Source organism: Astatotilapia calliptera, chromosome 9, assembly GCF_900246225.1.
Source record: "Astatotilapia calliptera chromosome 9, fAstCal1.2, whole genome shotgun sequence".
NCBI classification, from domain to species: Eukaryota; Metazoa; Chordata; class Actinopteri; order Cichliformes; family Cichlidae; genus Astatotilapia; species Astatotilapia calliptera.
The window spans coordinates 9984457-10006282 of record NC_039310.1 but is presented as its reverse complement, the minus strand read 5'-3'; the positions used below and the strand labels follow the sequence as shown (position 1 = coordinate 10006282).

At 40.9% G+C, this 21826-nt stretch overlaps 2 protein-coding genes across 3 annotated transcripts; both read left to right on the top strand.

Annotated features, from left to right (window-relative positions):
• Nucleotides 1-739: 739 nt before the first annotated feature.
• On the top strand, nt 740-8087 carry LOC113029751 (crystallin J1C-like). Of its 2 annotated transcripts, none has more exons than XM_026180740.1 (10): nt 740-803; nt 1328-1394; nt 1831-2010; nt 2677-2775; nt 3306-3398; nt 3477-3633; nt 3711-3826; nt 6018-6095; nt 7003-7142; nt 7734-8087. In XM_026180740.1, exons 2-10 carry the CDS (start codon nt 1328-1330, stop codon nt 7830-7832), a joined length of 1029 nt encoding a protein of 342 aa, XP_026036525.1. In that variant the 5' UTR covers nt 740-803; the 3' UTR covers nt 7833-8087. The 2 variants fall into 2 exon arrangements, with proteins under 2 accessions (XP_026036525.1, XP_026036524.1); XM_026180739.1 differs by lacking the exon at nt 740-803 and adding an exon at nt 1013-1033.
• A 1912-nt stretch (nt 8088-9999) lies between these two features.
• sh3glb1a (SH3-domain GRB2-like endophilin B1a) lies at nt 10000-21682 on the top strand. The gene is made up of 9 exons (XM_026179720.1): nt 10000-10239; nt 10662-10803; nt 11422-11550; nt 12920-13053; nt 13433-13525; nt 16127-16216; nt 17181-17281; nt 17800-18034; nt 18405-21682. Exons 1-9 carry the CDS (start codon nt 10177-10179, stop codon nt 18510-18512), a joined length of 1095 nt encoding a protein of 364 aa, XP_026035505.1. The 5' UTR covers nt 10000-10176; the 3' UTR covers nt 18513-21682.
• The last annotated feature ends 144 nt before the right edge of the window (nt 21683-21826 follow it).

The following is a 21826-nucleotide window of genomic DNA, read 5'->3' as shown; positions in this document are numbered from 1 at the left end:
GCAGTGCAGCGGAGAGGATCAGCTGGGAAAGTGTCAGAATGGAGGCAATGGAGTGGAAGATACATAGAAAAAGAGCATACCAAATCAAAGTGACAAAGAGAGTCTATGAGGGCTATTTTCTGCAGGGAGCAATTTGCCAGGCGGTATTGGAGTAGAGTTTATTAAGTGCAAGTTAACCAAAAAGAAAAAAAAAGAGGTTATTCAAACAGTTTTGAGTTTAAACACATGCAGTCAAATGAGGAAACTCTATGCGTGATAAAAGAGCCAGACTGAGACGATGAAGGGTGTGACCCCCAGTGTTAGGTCTGCAGAATGTGAAATGTGTGTTTCCTTCCTCTGAAAGTGTACTCTCACTTCTCCTTAAATACAAAATGACCATGGACTCCTGAGATGAACCCAAATTATTCAAGGTTGTCTAGTTTTTAATTGTGTGAAGTAACTGGATGGCTTGCTGGAGATATTTGTAGTTTAGTGATTCTCACTATATGTACCATAAACTCGACATTCGTGTGGTTCTGTGAGAAATCAGTCTGTCTATCTATAATGGCTGGATGTTTTACAGCAATCTTATTAAATGGCTATCTTAGACTCTCATCTCATTTGATAATGTCATTAGAACTGATGACATTATCATCAGCCTCCCCGTGTATTCCGTTTATACTTTTCTTTGCATTTCAACGTCCAGTTGGCCTCCATTTTTCTTGAGTTGCCGTGTGCTTATCATTGCCCTCCCCTTATCCTAAACTGTCAGTGACACAAGAGCACTTAAAGCGGTATGGCAAAGGGAGAAGACTGGACGTAAGGTAGGAACCAATAAAACATTTTCTTGTTATTAACAGAAGTTATACTTTATGATGCACCATATACAGTAAATGCATGCTCTCCCTATAGATATAAAGTCTGGAATAGACATGAATACCTCTAATCTTTTCACCAGACGTTACATAATCACATATAGTCAAAGCTGTGTTGTGTAAGTTTACATGGTAACGTCTTTTTCTTGTCAAAATAGGTGGCATTTAAGTCCATGAAGGCAAGTTTGATCCCATTATAAAAGATCTATTTGTGCATCTGGATTTTCAATAGCAGCATTACCCACCGAAAGCAGGGAATTAAAATTAAACATGTCAAAGCATTTTAGTTGCTGGCAACATAAAAGCATTTCCAACGTCACGGAGAAACATTCCTGTTTCTTTAATGAAAATTACAGACATTTCAGACAAGAGTTGCTTTTTATGGCTTATGCTTTATTATCATAAGAATAACCATTTTATATAAGAATGCAGCATTTCCTGTTTATACTGCTGTTTGGCTGTAATGAAAGCAGATGTCCTCGAGTGTTGCAGACAGAGCCATTGGGGCCATTATCGGGGCAGCAGTGGCAGATGCAGCAGGTAAGATAAACCGAGTGCAGATACCGGGAGTGAGTTAATTAGCAACAGAGTTTTACATATTGCAGATCTTTCTCTTTTAGTCCCCCGAATCCTAATAATTCATAGGCCTGATACTTTCACAGGGTTCATGTTGAATTCATGTTTATTTCTTAGAGTAAAACTGAGAAGCCTTTATACGTCACATTTTCTCCCTTGTTTGGTGTTCAGTACAATTAAGCAGCATCTGTATTGACTGATAAAGCACAGGGGTGGTGCCTGGATGTCATCTTCACCCATGATGTTATGGAACCAGAGTTTCTGCATAGCAACCAAACACCACATACTGCCGTTTGCCATTGTTAAAACATGCTTGTTATTGTAATGCATTAGGATGTCTGTATTTTCAATAACTCTGGGAAATAATATATCCATTACTGAATGTTCCACACACATACAGCCCAGCCCATGCACTGGATCTACGACCTGGACAAACTGAAAGAAGTGCTCCGTGATCTGGAGCCCTGTCCAGAGTTTCGGCCTCAGTCAGCGAATCCGTTCTACCGCAGGACGACGGGCGAGCAGACCTGCTATGGAGACCAGGCATACGTCCTGCTGGAGTCGCTGAGTCGGTGTGGAGGTAGTGAAAGTCGCTCAGACAGGCGGCAACTGTGTGTCATACACCTGCCAGCGTGTTTAATTTAGAATTTAGAATAAGATGGTAACAAATCACATTTTTACTGTAAGTAAATTTAGGTAGTGTGCAAATACTTTTAAGTGATCATAAATAATTTTATATAGTGTATGGGTAATTTTAAGTTCTGCATAACTTGAAAGTCTCCTTTCCTGTAAAACACCTGCAATTTAGACGAGGTAAACCATGATGTGAAAATTTAGCATACTTATGATGTCATATGGGGAAATTTTACGAGGAAATTATGCAGCATTTAAGATTACTTAAATAATATATTTCTGCCCCTTTCTTGTAAAAACCCAAAAGTCATGTACTACTACTTAAACAAAAATGACTTACATACTACTTAGGTTTTCCTCACAGTGTAATTATGTCTTTGTTACCCTCCTTGTCTAGTGTGCCTACCTTTAAGTATTTATAGGTAACATAATTGCAAATACATTTAAATTCCTTTTAATTATTGGGGAATTGTGCCCTCAGTCATCAGCTGTGTTATAAAGTGTTACCCAACATTTATATTATTAGATTATAACATTGTTAAACCATGACCTTTTAACGTGCAGCCTGTGACAACCACTTACACTGACGCAGAGTATTGCCCCGTTTCGACAGGCGTTAATGTGGAAGACTTGACCAAGCGCTTTCATGAGTTCTTTGGACCGGGAACGGTCTACGATCTGCCCCTGAATGATCCATACAGAAAGAAAGGAGGTACTGTGCTTGTGTGGCTGCCATCTATCAATTTTGCAATTTCCATGAGTTAATCACCAGCTTAACAGGTGGTGATTAACTTTGTGGGAGCCTGTGTTTCTGCATGATAACTCTGTGCGTGCTGTTTTTCCTCCTGCTGATGGGGGCATTCCCTTTCCATGAAAATGTTCCACAGTCAGACTTCCTTTTTTCTTCTTTAGTTGGTTTTTGTCCAGCACTTTGAATATTGGCTGTTTTTTCTGCTGTCAGGGTGTCGTATAAATATTGTTGTGCAGTAAATTGCCACAGCACCACGGGGCACTTTGGGTACAATGAACTGCAGATGGTTTTATGTCTTCTTGGAATAGTATAAGAAGAGCTGTGTCATCAGCGATAGCCATCATGACTGAACAGAGAACAGAGCTCCACCTGCAGAAACTTAAACAGCTCCATCAGGACATCCAAGGGAATGTTTCTTTTCCTCTTCTTCCTGCTGTATATCTACCAATTCTTCCCTCCCTCATAAAGCAGCTGTTTGTTGCATTTGATAGGCCCTAAGGCAATTCTCCCCATCGATGGCCCATGGAGGAATGCGAGCCTGAAGGCTTTCATCAGAAATGTCGATGCTGGCAAAGAAGAAACTGGTAAATATCACAACTGCACAAAGACTTTTCCATGCCCTGATTTGCAAGGTTGTGATCTTCATGTGTTTTGTCTTTGAGGCTGTGACGTGGACTGTCAGATAGACGGTGTCACTAAAATCGCTCCTGTGGTGGCTATGTACGCCGGGCGACCTGAGATGCTGGAGAAAGTGGAAAAAGCCATTCGCGTGACCCAGAATAATGACATGTGTGTGGCTGTCACACTGGCTGCAGCGAGGTAAGTGGATACGTCATGGCAGGCTAGGGAATTGCAAGCCTCTATCCATCTGTCTGACTTTGTTTGTGCAACATTAGGTTTTTGGAGCATTTCATTGTGAATGGTCCAGATCCCAACGCTCTGGATGCAGTTCTGGCTCAGCTGAATGACCCCGATAGACCGAATCCTCAAGAGCTGGACAAGGCTGTCATTGGTAAGGGTTTGAAGACTCATTCAATATGGAATTTAAAGGAATAATGCAAGAAGAATACAGGAGAAGATTGATGCTACTCTTAAATAGAAGGATCACTATAAAAAACAAGAATGTTCTGGGTGAACCTTTCTGGGTGGATTTTAGCATGTTCTCCCAGTACCTATATGAGTGTTTCTGGTTGACTCGTGAGTCTAAATGGCCTTAGCTCTGAATGACCGTCCTTGTTAACCATGTGATAGGCTCTTCCCCAGTGACAGCTGTGATAGGCTGCAGGTTACTCTTGAACAGGAGAAGCAGCCGTGAAAACAGACGGATATAAATATAAAGCTAGAACCAAAGTTTGATTAGCCTGCTTTGGTTTGGCATATGAGGGAAATGGCTAGCTCAACTCTCACTAAATCTTATAAATAGCCCAAGAGTGAGCAGTTTAAACAAACAACTAATGAGCTATAGAGCTGCTGATTAGCCGATGTTTTTAACCCTTGGACAGAGACAGTATAAAAGAGCTACAGCAAAATCAGCCATTAGTTTCCAAGTCCTGCTTTGAAGCCTCGAGATAAGTGTTTCATCTTTGTTGCACAAAAGGGAAAAAAAGGAATGTAACAGTGAGAGGAGGATCTGGCTATAAATTTTGACTGTAAACATTGGCTAATGACTAAATTCTTAGCCAACTAGTGTGTAGTTTCATACCATATTTCAAAACAAAGTATAACTTAGATTTGTTCAATTTTTACTTAGCATAGCTTAAATTGAGTGACTGAGCCAGGGAAATCATCCAAAAAGTGTTCACAGAGAGCGAGACACAAAGCAATTTCCCATAGATTTCTATAGGATGTTTTTGCCACCAAAGCATATCGCCATCTGGTGGCCTTTACATAGAATGCATTGGCTTCATTTTTCTGACTAGAAAGCTAAGTCCATCTTTGATACTGTCTAAAGTTTCCCTTTAAGCCTTTATGTTAAACCAAGGTTAGCAGTTTCTAGCTTCATAGCTTTAGATTCAATCAACAAATGTTTGAGTGGCATCACTTTTCTATTTGACAGTTAACATTTCACAATAAAATGAAAAGGTAGTAGCATATTTACTCATAGAAAATCACAAAATGTCAAGCTAGCTTTAACTCAGAAGCTAGAAAAAGGATAAAGATATTAAGCTTTTTGTCCATATGTACCAGTTAGCTTAAGCTTACTGGTGCATCTGTTAGTTTATGCTAACTGGTGCATCTGTCTTAACTACTAATATTAACACACAGGATGGACTGTCTTTAAATCCTTTACTACAGCAAAAGTGCTTATGCCTCACTTTAATCATACTTTACAATAATTGCATTCACAAACTTAACAGGAAAAAGTAGAAAACATTATTAGCATGTGAATTTAAAGTATGCTGCATTCATGGTTTTGTTGTATTTGACTGCTTTATTTATGTTTACAGATGTTTTAACTGCTTTAACTGTGAGAACCACATTCCTATAAAGTCAGCTTCCATGAGCTCAAAAAATAAAAAGTCTTGCTTCAGCTTTATCGCATTTTGCAGCTAATCCAAGGGGTTATGAAATATTTTGTTTAACTTAAGTTTCCAAACCCATGAAAAAGCACCAAATGATCCAGTTTATCACAAACATTCATAATCACCGCATTTGGAAATATCCAGCTTGCACTGGGCAGAAATGGCATGAAAAGAGTGATAAAACTGCATTAAATCAAACCTTAAGTTTGCACTTAAGTGCAGTGATTAATTGTAGCATTGGTCACAGTCCACCACTATCTTGACATAAGCTGCATTTATCTTTTATAGATATGATTTGGTAGGACAGTATAGACATGGTCAGGAAGGAGGCAACACGCTGCTATGTGGTGTGATCTGTAGCCATGAACAAATCCAAGGTCACAGCTGACTGAAGCCTGTACATTGCATACCTGTACATACAGTCCATGTAAGGCACTATCGTAGGTTTTGTTACAAAAAAGCTGCATATTGGTGGTTCTCTTTGCATTACTTCTCCATTATGTCCTTTAAATAAGCATGTCGACAGAAATCAACTTTTCGTTTAAGACTTGAAGATATTGCATACCAGGACACGGTTACATTTAAAATTGGCAGTTTGTATTTCAGAGTCAAAAGTCATTTGTTACAAGAAAAACAATAACAAACAAAAATCTCATCTCTGTTCCCGTGTCTCCACTCAAGCTCATATCAGCCAGGTGAAGGACAACCTCACCAAGACATCCCAACAGCTCATACCTGCCGTGTTCACAAACACATGAGGTAAGCTAGCAGGCAGCAGCAGGACCCTTCCTGTCAGTGTAGCGCTCCAGTCTTTGATCTCCTGACTAATGGTCTCCCTCCTCCTGGCTTTTCATTCTCCCGTTCCCGCTGAGTTGAGTGTCTCAGGTTTTACAGGGCTAAAAGGGTTCAGATACTTAATGTACACGTGGAAAGTTCTGCTTGCCAGTTCACACCATTAATATAATGTACACTTTAAGTATACTGTAAAGCCGCTAAAGACCTCATAGTATCTTAATATGCTAACAGGGCACTTCACTCTCAGACTGCAGGCTAACTTGTGGTTCCTAGGGTATTTAAAAGTAGACTGGGAGGGAGAACCTTCAGCTTTCAGAGCCTTTCTCTTTGGAACCAGCTCCCAGTTTGGAGTCAGGAAACAAACTCTGTCTCTACTTTTGTGATAGAGCTTTTACAGTTAAACCCTCCCTTAGTTACGCAGCTGGAGGCTTCCCACGATGCACCGAGCTTTTCTTCTTCACTTCCTGTGTGCTTTTATACCACTGCTGTACTTACTATTATCAAACTCTGTCTCTTTCTTCCATACTGTACCTTTTGTCCTGTCTCTCTCTCTGCTCTCTTTTCCCTCCCTTCTGGTTCTACCAGAGGTTTCATCCTGTTAAAACATAGTTTTTCCTTCCCACTGTTGCCAAGTGCTTGCGCACAGGGGTCGTCCAATGGGGTTCTATCTAATATTGCATTGTTATATTGTCTTTACTTTACAATATAAAGCATCTTGTGTTGACTGGCTGATGGGAATTGGCACTATATAAATGAAACTAATTTGAACTGAATTACAGCATAGTGTGGCGTCATAAGGAAGAGTAAAAACATTAAAGAGCCCAGTAACGTGGATACAACCATGTGCCATTCATACTGGATCTGTTTCCAGCTTTGCCCGGTGCGTTCCAGGGAGCGCTTCATGGAGTCCTGACACTCAACCAGCTGGACGAAGCAGTCAGAGACACCATGCGCTGCGGGGGATGCACCGCCAGTCGAGCCTCCTTCATTGGAGCCTGTTTTGGGGCACAGGTACTGTAGGAACATGGTTGTTGGATACGTAAAAAGAGCCATGGGTCACTTATCCAAATTAGTGTATGACTAGAAAAAAAGTGTTTACATTCAACACTGACACTTTTTACATGTTGCTCATTGAAAAGATAAGGCAACATGGAGTAAGTGGATACTGTTGCTACTTTTGTACAAACAAAATCAGCAAAGTCAGAATCGGGAAAAGACATTAACGGCACCTCATACAGCTGTGACACCACCAGAATGTGAAGACATTCAACTGCGAGCTCGTCAGCCAGACGACATTGCATCAATACCAATATTTGCACAGCTGTAGGTGGGATATCACCAGCGTCAGAATAGCCACAAGCTTCCAGCACAGATGTGAGGTATACAGCACTAATGGGAGAAAATATTCTACTTATTTATTGCCATCAAGAACAATCCAGTCCAAATGTATCTACTCTGCAAGAGACATGAAAATCCATCCTTTTTTGCATGTTGTTCTGTGCACTCCTGGAGCTCCTTTGATGAGTTTCACAGTGAGCTCAGATATTCGGAGAGCTTTGTGCTTGCTTGATACTTTCAGCTGTCATCTTGATGTGCTTTCAGACCGGCCTCCGGGGAATCCCAGAGTCTTGGAGGAAGAGGACGCTCAGATACCCTCTGCTGTTGGAGCTAGCTGAAAAAGTGCTCAAAAAGATTCAGTAATCATAGTTCAGTTTTAATTTTTTTGGCCCCATAAATTCATCATCTATGTAGAATTTGTGGATAATTGCATTTTAAGAGACTTTCTCAAGTTGCAGATGTACTTTGGCACAGCCATCCATGACAGTTGCATTCTAAAGTCTTGCGCTGAATGAAACTCGAATCTATTTGCTCGGTCGAAGCTGCATCATGTAAAAAAAATGAAATTAAATAATAACGTTGTATAACCTATTCTCAAATAAAAACTTGTGTTACTGAGACGTTTGTATTTGTCTGCTGTTTGCTTTCCTGCGGAGTGGAAAGTAGGGATTTCCTAATCTCAGGAAGCATGTCTGATGAGAGAGAGTAGTCTTGCTGAACCATTAAGTGGGTTTCTGTCTTCTTACTCCTTTGAGAACTTTCTGTTATTGTGAAGTGAAAGAGCAGATACACTTTACTTACTACTGGAACACGCAGAGACTGCCACTTATTTCTCTCTCACAGGAGCTGTTCTGCCTTCCTGAAAGTGCTGACATTAATATTCACATGTTTAATGCACCCGCCCCAACACTTCTGAAAGTTAGCCAAACATAAGGCAGTGCCAAATCCTTGATATCTTTGACATGGGGTGAGTTTAGTTAAGAAAAAAGGCTGCCGTTGGAGACTCTGGGTTGCTTTTCCAGTCAAAGTTTTACATGCAGAGATTGACTGGTTAACGCAGTCAGTCAATGTATTTAAACTGGTACTGTTTGTTATCTTAGCAAAGAAATAAAGGGAGCTATGTGTGAATTTAAGCTATGTTTCCTAAACACTGACTGCACTAATGTTTGGATGAAGAAATCTCAGAGCCAAGGCTTTGGTGAGTGGAAAGGTTGAGGCTGACTGTGCATTGGTAGCCTGCAAGGGGAAGTCATTTGATGTCTCCCTCTGCCTGACTTCCTCCCACACAGCAGGTAACAGGCTCACTTTGGCATAATCACATCCAGACCTGAAGAGTGTTTTTGTTATTCCAAATTCTGCTTTTGTTAAGATGTTTTTGGAGAAAGGGCTGATGTTTGCAAAAGATATTGTGTTACTGATGGGGTACAGCACATGTGTCAGCAGATTTTATGGAAAAGTGTACTTAACAGTTCTGTGTGTGCACTAATGTGCACTTTACTTTCAGTGGAATTGCAAATTAATTTATAGGAGGCAAATGAGCCTCCACAAACCCAACCAACACCACCTCCTCCTGTTGATGTCAAACATAGAAATAATGTATCCTTAAATAATAATAATAATAATAATAATAAGAAGAAGAAGAATTATTATTATTATTATTATTATTATTAACAACAATCTTTTGTATTTGTATTTATGGTATAATAACGAAAGATTCACAGAATAGTTTCACACAGTTACCAAAGGCATATGAGAAAGTAAATGGCAAAGGCCTTAAAAAAGAAACTTAACGTGACTTAAAAAAGAAATAATTTTTTTTTTTTTTTTTTACTGTTAGCACCCTGATAAAAACTTGCCCTCGTTAAAACTGAATTCCCCCCATGTCTAGCTTATATTGAAATGTTTACAGAATGAGTGAGAAGTATAAAATGAAAAAGTTGTTATAGTTTAGAAGATAAAAAATAGTTTATTTTTCCCAAAGGCTGGGACATTCCTGTGTTGCAGGAGAAAATTAGAATAAGTAAATAAAATAAAAGGAAATCGGGCTCAGTTAAATTAAAAAGCAGAATTTTAAAAAAAAGACAAAAAATTTAAAATTCGCTTTTTTTTAAGAAGTACAAAATCAAAATAAATACAATGGCGGCTAATGTTTCCGTGTGACGTGAATGCATCCAAAGATTACTTGTAAAGCAAGAGAGAAATCTCCTACTCGCTACTGTATTCCTTTGGTCATACGGCGACCTTTGAATATTCAGGGTACTGTTTGGCTGTTAGAACAAAAATCACTTGCTTCAGCAGTTGCATATAATTTCAGGCAAGTGCTGTCCCTCGCATCATCTAAACTGCATTTTCAACGTCCCCACCCATCGTCGTATATTATTATGCGCATTGGCAATATCCACTGACAAGTTATAGAAGGGCCCTGCGACAGACTGGCGACCTGTCCAGGGTGTAGCCCGCCTCTCGCCCTATGACAGCTGGGATAGGCTCCAGCGCCCCCCGCGACCCTGAAAAGGATAAGCGGAAGCGAATGGATGGATGGATGGAAGGGAACAATCTTGTCACTATACTATCTTTGCCTGGCTCAACAGCTGGGTGGAACTTGGACAAAAAAAAGTTGCTTCAATGACATTTTGTATAGTGATGGCTCTTTGAGGGCGAGACAAGCCAGTTGTTAACATTAAGTGTTTACTTTCGCTGCTGTGCCATGGATTTTAATGTAAAACGGCTAGCCGCAGACGCCGGTACTTTTCTGAGCCGAGCGGTACAAGTAAGTCTACTCATTTAGTTCATAGGAATTGTTGCTAGCCAATGTTAGCCACTGTGAGGTAGCCTTAGCTTCCTTGCTAAAGAGCTAACGTTACCGTGATTGTTACTTTGTAGCTTAGCAGTTACACCTAATTGTAACTTAATTTCTATAATTTGCATTGTAGGATGTATTTAAAAAGCACGTGCGTCACCCAGGTTGTGTTAACACTAAGCTATTTGTTCAACTTAACTATCGTTGAAGGCCTCAACACCGTCACATGAAGCTATCAACAGCAGCTGGCAGATAGCGCTAACCTTTATTTTCCGAGCTTAATAACGTTGCTTAGCTCTTTACTCTCAGTCGTCTTGTGTGTATCTTTGAATACATCTGTGAAAGCTACAACTCGCATGCGCAATGTAAACGCATATTTTTTAATTTTTCAGTTTACAGAAGAGAAGCTTGGTCAGGCTGAAAAGACAGAATTGGATGCCCATTTGGAGAAACTTTTGATCAGAGCTGAGAGCACCAAGCAATGGACAGAAAAGATTATGAAGCAGACAGAAGTCTTACTACAGCCCAACCCCAGTAAGATCACTCTTTTTGACTTTCGAAGGACTGACACTGACATCTCTAAGCAGCACAGGGCACCCACCCACACAATGTTCTTATAGACCTGCAACCTGATATTCAGGAATCAGGAATTCCCTGAAGAGCAGCTCAATAAAGATGAAAGATTTGTCGCTGCCACTAAGGCTCACATTAAAAGCTTTACTTCTCAGAGAGGGTGTTTGACTTCCACGGGTATGTAGGGTGCCTGTGAAGTCTGTAAACTCAGCTGTGCATCCTCCTCACTTCACACCATGATGTTGCATCTCTGCAGCCGAACACCAGCATAGGCACAACAAACACAGACCGACCATCTGGCGGTTGCAGTCTTGTGCAACAGTCATAGAAACGGGATTTTACTGTGTTCACGTTAAACACAGCACAGATAATCTTTCATGTGATGTAGTAACATGAAACAAATTACAGCGGTTTCCGAGAGACGCTGGCTTGTAGTTTGTCATAGCTGTCACAATGAAAGCTTTCAGTGTGGGTCTTTAAGTCGGGCTGTCTGAAGCATACTAAAGTCACTCCCTGCATTTGGCTCGCTCACTGTAGTCCTGTGACTTTGTAATTGAGTTTTCTCCTTGCGCTCTGCAGATGTCCGGCTAGAAGAATTTGTTTATGAGAAACTGGAGAAGAAGGTCCCCACACGTATGAACAATCATGAGCTGCTGGGACAGTCCATGATTGAATCAGGGAATGAATTTGGTCCTGGAACTGCCTATGGTGAGTGCCACGGTGAAACACTGACAAGTACTGGGGCTGTAGTCGATCAAAGACTGTCTTTGCTCAGGGAAAGAAAGTCTGCACATTACCTCCAGATTAAATAAATCAGCTACAGAGCGGCTAGCCCAGTTAGACTGCATGAATTATAAATACGCATAAAAACCTAATATTTGCACCATATTTAATGATTTTCACTTTGTTTTTTGTATTAAAATGGGAAAAGACTTTGAGCCAGGTACTCTGCACTTGCACATAGGCTCATGATATCTGAATAATGCTAATAGGCCTGTCTCAGCTGTGGCTGGATGCATCTGCCGTTAGAAAGCCGATAGACCAAAGCTACTCTGGCTTTGATTTGTTCACTCACAAAGCTTCATACATTAAACAGCAAATCTGGCAGAAAAACCTAAATCATGCCCCAGTTTTCCCAGGTAGTCTGTTCCTTTTCCAGAAATAATTAGCTACTATTGATGGAGATTTTTTTTGTTGTCCTTCTTAAAGTAATGTTGTTGTGAGTTTAATGAGAATTTGCACAGTCGGAGCAATCAACCTGAGATAACCCCAGTCCTACTGGGAGCACCAGCTGAGCTGAAACTTTGTGGTCTTTATTTCGCTGATTTGAATCTTTAACAAAAAATTAGTTTAAACCCTACAAAGGCAACTAAAAGAGGCCTTATAGCAACTCAGGTCAGAGTAGCTGTTTGATCATTAGCAAGCCTCCTGACATTACACAATGGACAAAAGACTAAAAGAAATTACGGTCGCTCTAGATGTTCAGTTGTTAATAGAATATAAATGCACGATTGACAGTGGGAAGGGAAAACACCCTTTTAACAGGAAGAAACATCCCACAGAACCAGGCTCAGGGGGAGGCAGTTACTTGGTTAGCAGGGAGGGGAGGGAGACAGGACAAAAGACACACTGTGGAAGAGAGCCAGAGATTAATAATAACTACTGGTTACATGCAGGGTGGTGTGAACAAAGAGGAAATGCAGTGCATCATGGGTCACTCCCAGTAGCCTAGGTCTGTTGCAGCATCACTAAGGATCCAGTCACCTGGTCCAGCCCTAACTATAAGCTTTATCAGAAGGAAAGATTTTTAAGCCTAATCTTAAAAATCTCTAAATATTTCTCAAAACATCATCAGCTTGTTTGGTATTCCAGTATTCTGTCTCATGAAGACGTGTAAAACAGAGTTAAACTCTGGTTTGTTTGCTTTAAAGAACATTTTGATGATTTGAGAACCATCTTCTGCTATTTTCAGTCCCAGCCAGGCCCTTTATCAGTGTCAAGCTGAAACAATATCACCATTCTCCCTCCCAGGTTTTCTGCTGGCACTAAACTTTCCTTTTGCTGCTGACCATTGTAGGAAACGCTCTGATAAAATGTGGAGAGACGGAGAAGCAGATTGGTGGGGCAGAACGGGAGTTCATCCAGAGTGCCGCCATCAACTTCCTGACACCGTTCAGAAACTTTTTAGAGGGCGACTTCAAAACTATTCTGGTGAGTTGGACCCGCAGGCTACCTGTCCTGAATCACTTTCGCTTTTTCCCGGACTTTGACCTTTAAATCTGGATCTCATTCACAACAGTGATGGCTGCAGAGGGTCAACGAGTATAGCTTTAATGATTATAGCCATTATTTTACAAAGTAGTGAAAGATCCTGTTGAAGTCTGTACTTTATGCTCACTTCAGTTTAGAGTCTAGTGTTCAGACTGTCAGGTGTGTGCAAACCCACACTGTGATTATAGAAAACAAGCCCTTATAATCGTGTTATAATCTAAAGTAAACACCTGATGAATGAAGTAGAAGCCTTGTTTACACTGTGCTGTGTCCATGTGTCGTTTATCTGTGAGACTTTTGTGTTGTGATTTGTGTCCAGAAAGAGAGGAAGCTGCTGCAGGTTAAACGCCTGGATCTGGATGCAGCCAAAACCAGACTAAAGAAAGCCAGGATGGCTGATGCAAGAGCTGCAGTAAGGACACACACACACACGCTGATAGAACAGCTTAGTGAATTCTGCTTTTAGTACATTCACTGGCTAACGTCTTCACTGGGGAAGAAAATCTATTGGGCGTGTCCCACTGTCACTCTGTCTGAAGTCACACAAGTACTGCCTGACACACTATGTTACACAACACAAGGCTGACCATTTTATTTCTTGTGACATGCAAAGAGTCACATGAGCCACCATGGGAAGTTTTAGAGTTCCCTTTTCTTAATTTAATCTCATGCTTTGTGTTCATGTTCTTCAGACAGACTGTTGAAACTCTTGATTAAACCAAGTGTGGCAACAAAGCATGTCCTTATTCTGGTTGTGAGGTGGCCAGGTGTGTGGGTGTAGGTGTGTGTGGGTGTGAGGAGCATGTATTTGTCCTTGTACCGCATGGTGTGCCACAGTTTGCACGTAAAAGCCTTGTTTAATATGTAAGCTCACTGGCCAATTGATTAGGTACACGTTGTTACTATTAGGTTGGACCTTCTTCTGCCATCATAACCTCCTTAATTCTTCCTGGCAAGCATAAAACAAGGAGCTGGAAACAATCTTCAGAGATTTTGGTCTATAATGCAAATCCACAACATCCCAAGGATGCTAGTTTGGATTGACATCTGATAACTCTGTGTGAGATATGGTACGTTATCCTGAGCCATGTTAAAAAAGGTCACTGAATAGTTTTAATGCTCATTTTAATGCTCTGTTTGAACTTCAGCAAGGCTGTAAGCCATCAGCTATGTGATTGGCTGATTTAGGTTTGTGTTAATGAGTGGTTGAACCTAATAAACTGTCCAATGAATGAAATATAAGTGGTGACGTGTTTAAAAATATTTTATTACATATTCGCTCTTAGTAGAAACTCTTGTGTTCTTCTCCACTGTTGTCACATAATTGCCAATTAACAATATAACATTAAACCGTATATGAGGAGTGCATATTTGGCTGTAATGTCTTGTAATGTGTGTATTACTACAAATTCAAAGCTGCCCCTATTTTTCTCTGCTCTCCCACTCAAACTGAGCTCAGAAAGTTGTTTAAACATTTAAGTTATTAAGTGCTAAATATAATGGTATGTATTCATTTTTAATCTACGTGCATAATGTGTAGTGCTCAACTGTTTTTGTCTACAAGCAAAAAGAGTTTTCTGTAATGTTAATGGGTATTTATGTGCTTTGATTTTGTTTAAGGGGATATGACTCTCACAGCTAAGACTGTCTGAAGATGGTCTCACTAATGACCTCAGTTTTTTTTATCATCTTAGGCTTGAATTATTTTCAGCTTACATCTAAAGCATTCAGGTTGTCAGTAAGGAAATAGGTTAGATGTGTCTGAGCCGGTGTTGCTGTACAAATACTGAACAGAAGCAGTACAGTATCATGTAAGAGCCGTAGATGACAGTATCCCAGCAGTCCCAGTCTTCAGTGTTTCCAGAAAACATTCGTATCTTTTGCTCACAGTTTCCCTTGGGAAGAAACAATCTCACTGAAACAGAGTGAGCATAACTTCCTCCTCCTTATGATCGTCTGTTCTATTATCTCTTGTAGGATATTTAAAGTGTTTTAATGTAGCATTTTCAAACAGCACAGTCTAGTGAGTACTGTTGCTTTAATTGTGTGTTAAATCTCTAAAAACAGCTTTTTGTATCCACATTATCTGAGTAAACATGTTCACTCATGAGTGAGAACACTGTAAACTAAACATGTGAGACGTAAATAGTCGTTTCTCTAATCTTAAGCTGAATCATGGTGTGACATAAGGAGGGTAGCACACAGATCAGCGGGCGTCTGAGGAGAAACAGTTGATGTGCTACATGATCACGGTGCGGTTTTGTCAGAGCATGCCACTGTTGCACTTTCGCACAAACGCAGTGTGTACGCTTGTTTTGTGTTGGCTGTGGCTGTGCAGCAGCTGGAGCTCTAACTACTGTGTCACTGTTTTTAAAACGCAAAGCAGCAGATGTGAGCAGAGGAAGTGACAGAGGTGAGTGGAATGTTGGAGCCATCTTTGAACTGAACACACACGCACAGACCAAGCCTCCTGGTAGTAGTGTCAACAGCTGCTGTCGATTTCTCCATCTCCTCCATCACACATGCTGTGATACCTCATGGAAATGAAATCCTTGCAGACAAACCTGACAGGGACCAAACACTGCAGAAGCTTCCATCCTCCACAGCTCTCCCTCAGCCTGTGAAGTAGGACAGCGAGGCCATTGTCCACATGTTTATTGGACCTCTTAGCCATCCCAGCAGACCTCATATTGAATTGGCTTGCTCAGTATACGGAAAAGGAAACGTCATGTTCAGCTGTGTCTTTGTCCCTGTTTATCCATACTGCAAATCGTGTTATTTTTCCTTTTTTTAAAGACATCTGACTCATTCCATAAAAGTTGTATATTATGAAAAGCACAGATCCACACTCTGCCAACTAAACCCATCTTCTTTTTTTTTTCCATCTTTAAATCATATTTCCTTTAGCCTCGCCTACGCTTTTCCTTATCTGTGTCATCTTTGTCATCCATAGCCTTGAAAGTTTTGAAATGAGGTTTTTCTGTAAATTATAGTTTCCTTTCTTCATTCACAGGCAGAGCAGGAACTCAAGATGACCCAGAGCGAGTTCGACCGGCAGGCAGAAATCACCAGACTGCTGTTAGAAGGCGTCAGCAGCACCCATGTATGTAGTAAGGATGTTCCTGGTGACTGATTTCTTAGTTCTTAATTAAACTGACTGACTAGTTAGTCTACAAACACTCAGATATCAAGTTAGGTTTCAGGATCCTTTCATGTACAATGTCTGTCTAAACAAATCCATTTGAAACCATTAACCACATTCTTCAGTAATGAATCCTAGTTTCAGTGCCGGTACACTATGTGGCACCTCACACTGTGCATAAGGAACGTTGCACATTATGAACATTTCACACAGACGATGAAGAAGAAGAAAAAACCTTGGAAAAAAACTGATATTAAACATGATATGAAGCCCAGACCTCGCTCTCTACAGCCATCTCCTCCAGCTTATCTGGGGGGAACACAGAGGCGTTCCCAGGCCAGCTGAGAGATGTGTTTTCTGCAGCGTGTCCTGGTTCTACCCCAGGAGGAAACCACCTCAACTGGCTCCTTTCAATGTAGAGGAGCAGCAACTGTACTCTGAGCCCCTCCCAAATGACTGAGTTCCTCAGCTTATCTCTAAGGCAGAGGCCAGCCACCTTTAGGAGGAAGCTCGTTTCCACCGCTTGTATCATGATCTCATTTATTTGCGTTCAAAATAACTAACAATAATAGGCTTAACAAATATTTATGGTGTTTTTTTTTCCTACAACATGTGGAGGCTGCAGCTCCATCTTGTGGAAGACACAACAATTTACCAGCATTGGGCTTCAGTTAAAATGTTAACAATTAGATTACACGACTAGTACATGTGGTACCTACTAGTAAGAATGGCAACGATTAGTCGACGTGTGGTGTACGGCCCTAATGTAGCCCAGCTAACACTGTTACTGTGTTATAGTGCTGCTTTCTGTGCTGCTGCCTGTCTGAAAAATGAAACCAAGTAAATAAAACATTGTTTAACACTGGGAGGACTGCACTCTTGTTTTCCTCTTATTGATGTTTCACTAATGCCGTCTCACCTCTAGGCACACCACCTACGCTGCTTGAATGACTTTGTGGAGGCCGAGACTACTTACTACGCACAGTGTTACCATTACATGGTGGATCTCCAAAAGCAGCTTGGCAGGTGAAATACTACTGCTACGTTTCATTCCTTATGTCAAGAATATATCTTACTCTGCTGTTAGAAAACATGAGGTTTTTGATATCAGCGATGATACGTAGCTGTTCTGAACCACAGGACTGGAGCATCTGTGAAAAGTGCACAAGCAATCCTCATCAGTATTTTTCAAACAGAACCTGTGTTTTGTTATTACTCATAATAGTTTTAATGTACTCTGACTGTAAAGAAGATGAGTCATTCTACTCCTTATCATTTTGATGTTATTCACTTTTAGAGCCTGACTCGTCAAACAAAAGTGTTTTAACGATGTTTTTGTCATTTGTGTTTGTTAATATCTAAGTTAGCAAGTCTGAGGAGGGGTTGCAAAAAATTTCCTCCCTTTGAACTGTAAAAAAATGAAAGAGTAATGCTGACAAATTTAATTGAGAGAGAGATAACACTGAACTTGAACTCAAACACTCATTGTGGTTCTGGGGTTCCCCAGCAGTCCACAGTTGCTTATCATCTCCTCCTCCCTCCAGTTTCCCCACATCATTCTCTAACAACAACCAATCGTCAGTGTCGGGCGGGGCCAGCATCTCGGTGCCCACCATACCAATGTCCGCCTCCCTGCCCAGTGTGTCTGCAGGCCGCAGCAGCTCCTCGGCTTCAGTTGGATTCAGTGAATTGCGCAGCTCCAACGGCAGCCGGAAAGCCCGGGTCCTTTATGACTACGATGCTGGCAACAGCAGTGAGCTTTCCCTGCTGGCTGATGAGGTGAGGATGAAATATTCACTGTTCCTTCTCAGTTTAACTTCATGCAAGAATCCAGAAGATTGAGAAGCCTATTTTAGTCATTTTCTTCACGTGTCTTTAACCGCATGGTCCTGTAGCAGTTCCTCTATCATAACCTCTATTCAGCAGAACATAGGCCACTCCTCTTCCTTGCGGTTGAGTAACCATGAAGCAAGTTTACCTTATTTTACATTCAGAAAAAACCCCAGTCTGACGCTGCAATTGTGAGCTAACGTTGCAGCCTGAGCCGCCTGAAAATAGCACTATCTATAACAAATGTGCATCTCAGAGAGTGCCTGTAATAGAAAAACAGATGTGATCATTTAATGCAGTTTTGCATTTGTGCTTCCAGGTGATTGTAGTCAGCAGCGTCCCAGGCATGGATTCAGACTGGCTCATGGGCGAGCGAGGCAGCCAGAAAGGCAAAGTGCCAATCACCTACCTGGAGCTGCTTAACTGAGACCCACAGTCCCTTCTCTCTCTCTCTCTCTCTCTCTCTCTCTCTGCCCCTCTATCTGTCCAGCCCTCAGTAACCAGCTGTGATCTCATATTTATATGCAGGGGCAGGCGTCACTTTCTCCTCCATTCAGCCGTTTAGAATGAGTTTTATTTGCAGGAAGGAGGCGTGCCACTTGTTGCAGACATGAATTGGGATGAATAAAATGGAGAGAAGGGAAAGCAAACTGACCCATCCTCTCATGTGTATGCCATACATTTGTAAAACCTGCTTCCTTGCCTTTTTTTCTCTTTGATGCCATACGACCTGAAACATGTGCCAGAACATCTCCCAAACTGTAACTTTGGAAAAACAAACGTTGTTTACAGCATATATATATATCTCAGATGGTGACCGTCATGTTTTTCCCTTGCATTTTTGTTCTTGTGTGTAAGTAGTGATACAGAGAAGACTTTTAATTTGGTGGAAAAAAAAAAAAAAGCACTTCAGTTTGAAGTGATGCTGATCTTCTTAAAGTCTTATTTTATAAACGATCTTGTGATGCAGTAGCAGCTGTTGTGGTTTAGCCTGAATATGAATTGTTTGTAACAGTGTTGTCAGTCAGCTTTACTCACACGGAGCCTCGAGACAACATGTGCCCTCTCACAGTCAGTGCCTTTTTGCAGCTAAACCAGCAGTATTGAGGCTGTCAGATAAGCCTCCTCTACAAGTGTTCAATCCTGATATTTGTACTCGGCTCATGCACAATTTAGGTCGAATATTTATCATCCACAAACAGCGACTGCGTTTGACACATTGGTGATTTTGGTCAGCTTGGTGTTTGATTTTTTTATTTTTATTTAAAGGCCTGAAAGAAAACATTTAACATTTAATCTACCTTTTTTCCATTACTAACATCCCTCATCAGTTTCCCATAAACATGCATTTCAAACTATTATGTAGACAATTTCTCCAAAATATTTTGTTACATTCTGGGAGATTTCAGTATGCTATCCCTCGGCTGCTTTTTTGTTTTGTGCGTGTAACTGATAAGATGACACAGTTGTAAAAAGAAGAAAAAACCCCAATAAGGTGCATAAAATAAAGTGTTTAGAGACTGGATGCGTGTAAATTTGCTCCCCTCACTCTCGAGTGTTCATGTTCACTGATGGAACCACCAGAGGGCAGGACAAGCAGGGAACACACACAGTCTCGAATCAGCTGGATGATACATTTGTAGCAACTGCTTCCTTCTTTTATGTGCAGAAGAACATACTAAACAGATTTTTGTTGAAGTAAAAATTCAGACATCGGAAGACTTATTTCAAAAGCGTTCTTTGGTTTGAACACGTGCTACCACAACAGTATTTACAAGGCAGTTACTGGGCCACAACTGGGAGGAGAGGTTGAACCCGAGGACTAAAATAAATTCATAATGTCCACTATACTTTAGAGCCAGCTGCTTCGATCACTGCAGAGATTTTGTTAATGTAAAACTGACCCCACTGATTCTCAGGCTACTTTAATTTGAAAATATAGCATACTATCTTTACCCCGGTGTTTGGGCTCTCTCCTGACCTATTCTCCGGTGACTTCCACATCTCCCAGAAGAGCCTCATGCTGCAGCGCTAGCAGCTGTGGACCACAAACCTAGCTACAAATCCCCAGATAATAACTGACCCAGCTGAACATAATATCTTTATCTGAAGATGATTTAAAGGGTTAGCTAAATCCTCTTGGTCTGTGTACATTAATCTGTGTACCGTAGTAGTTTTTGCCTTTTTTGACCTTAACATGTCACAGTAATTTCATTAAATGAGCCTGTAAAGTTGTCTCTAGCTTCTGTTAGCCAGATAATCAAGAAAGCTCTTTTCTAGCTCAACAGTAAGTCCGGCACAAAGGGGCCTCATCCTGGCCTTTCAGAGGAGCAGGAAGGGTTAAGAGGAAGTGGAATTTTGCAAACTGCCTGTTGACTAAGAAGTTGCCTCAACATTAATATACACAGGGCAATATTTTCATTTTCCAGCATGCACTCATCAGCGAAACTTCAGACATTAACTGCTTCCCTTTGGCCTCAGCAGCCTTCAGTAGCACTTACCGAAAGGGTTTTTTGAGTGTATTGTTAACACGAATTACTTAAACGGTGAAAGAGAAAATCTTCTGACAGTAAGAATAAGATCCGTTGAATCATGTGAACTCTGAAATGAAGCAGCAGCCTGACTGTGACTCACTGGCCCCAGTAAAACCACAGCAGTTACATTAACTCGTCGGTTGCGCAGCGCTCAGTACTCCCTAACTCTGCATTTATGTTTTTCCAGATCTTTCACAATTCATATTGTTGCCTTTCTAAAAATAACCCACACACTTCATGCAGATGATCAGATGAGTGATAGCCTGTCAGAGAAGAGGCATTTCCTCTTTCATCCGTCCTTATTGACTTTCAGATGCTGCACTAAAAGCACTTGTTAACATCTGCCATTTCAGCAGTGGATCTCAGCTTGACATCAGACGGTTTCATCTTTTTGACAGATGCCTCGACAATATCCTGTATAGGGGCAACAATGTTTTTCGAAGTGCAAAAAGTCACGTATTTGTCCGTTTTTATCGGCAAAGGATGGCGCAGGAAAAATCAGGGTGAAAATGTGAAGTGTGATAACCTGAAATGTACCGATGCTCATCTGGTACATCTGCTGAATAAGCCAGTTCAGATATGGCAACGTCTTGGCCACATGTTTTTGCCACACAGCAGCTAAATTATACAGATTAGAAGGGCAAGTCAAGTGCATGAACCTTCATGAGATCTCTCCTGGATGTGTCAGAGCAAAAATATGTACAAAGGTTATATCTTATCTACTTTTGCTGCTGACGTTTATGACTTTGAGTGACAATAGCTGCAGATACTGAATAGATTACAGTCAAATGTGACGCAAATTTTTGTTTTCTGGATAAAATGGAAATGTCTGTGGTGATTCTTAAAGGTTTCTTCTGGTGCCACACCAGGTCAAATGCTCATTGTTTTAATTAACCAAAGACCTGAAAACAACCTTACTGTCAGTTGCCAAGGAAGTCTTGCCACTCGGGGCATCCTGGTAATTTCTCTGGGCATTACCTTTGAAACCTGTATATAAATGAAATGTGATAGAGACATAACTGTAATTGGTCACGAGTTAATAAAATGGTATACAAATGGTAAACTAGCTAAAAGAAAGCTTCTAACACACATCCGTCCTCTAATGGATACATCAGGGGTTGTAGAATTGATAAACTGCAACAGTAACTCAACTAATCACTCCTTACTTGTATGAAGAAGAACTTATCTGAAAGCACAACACGGTGAA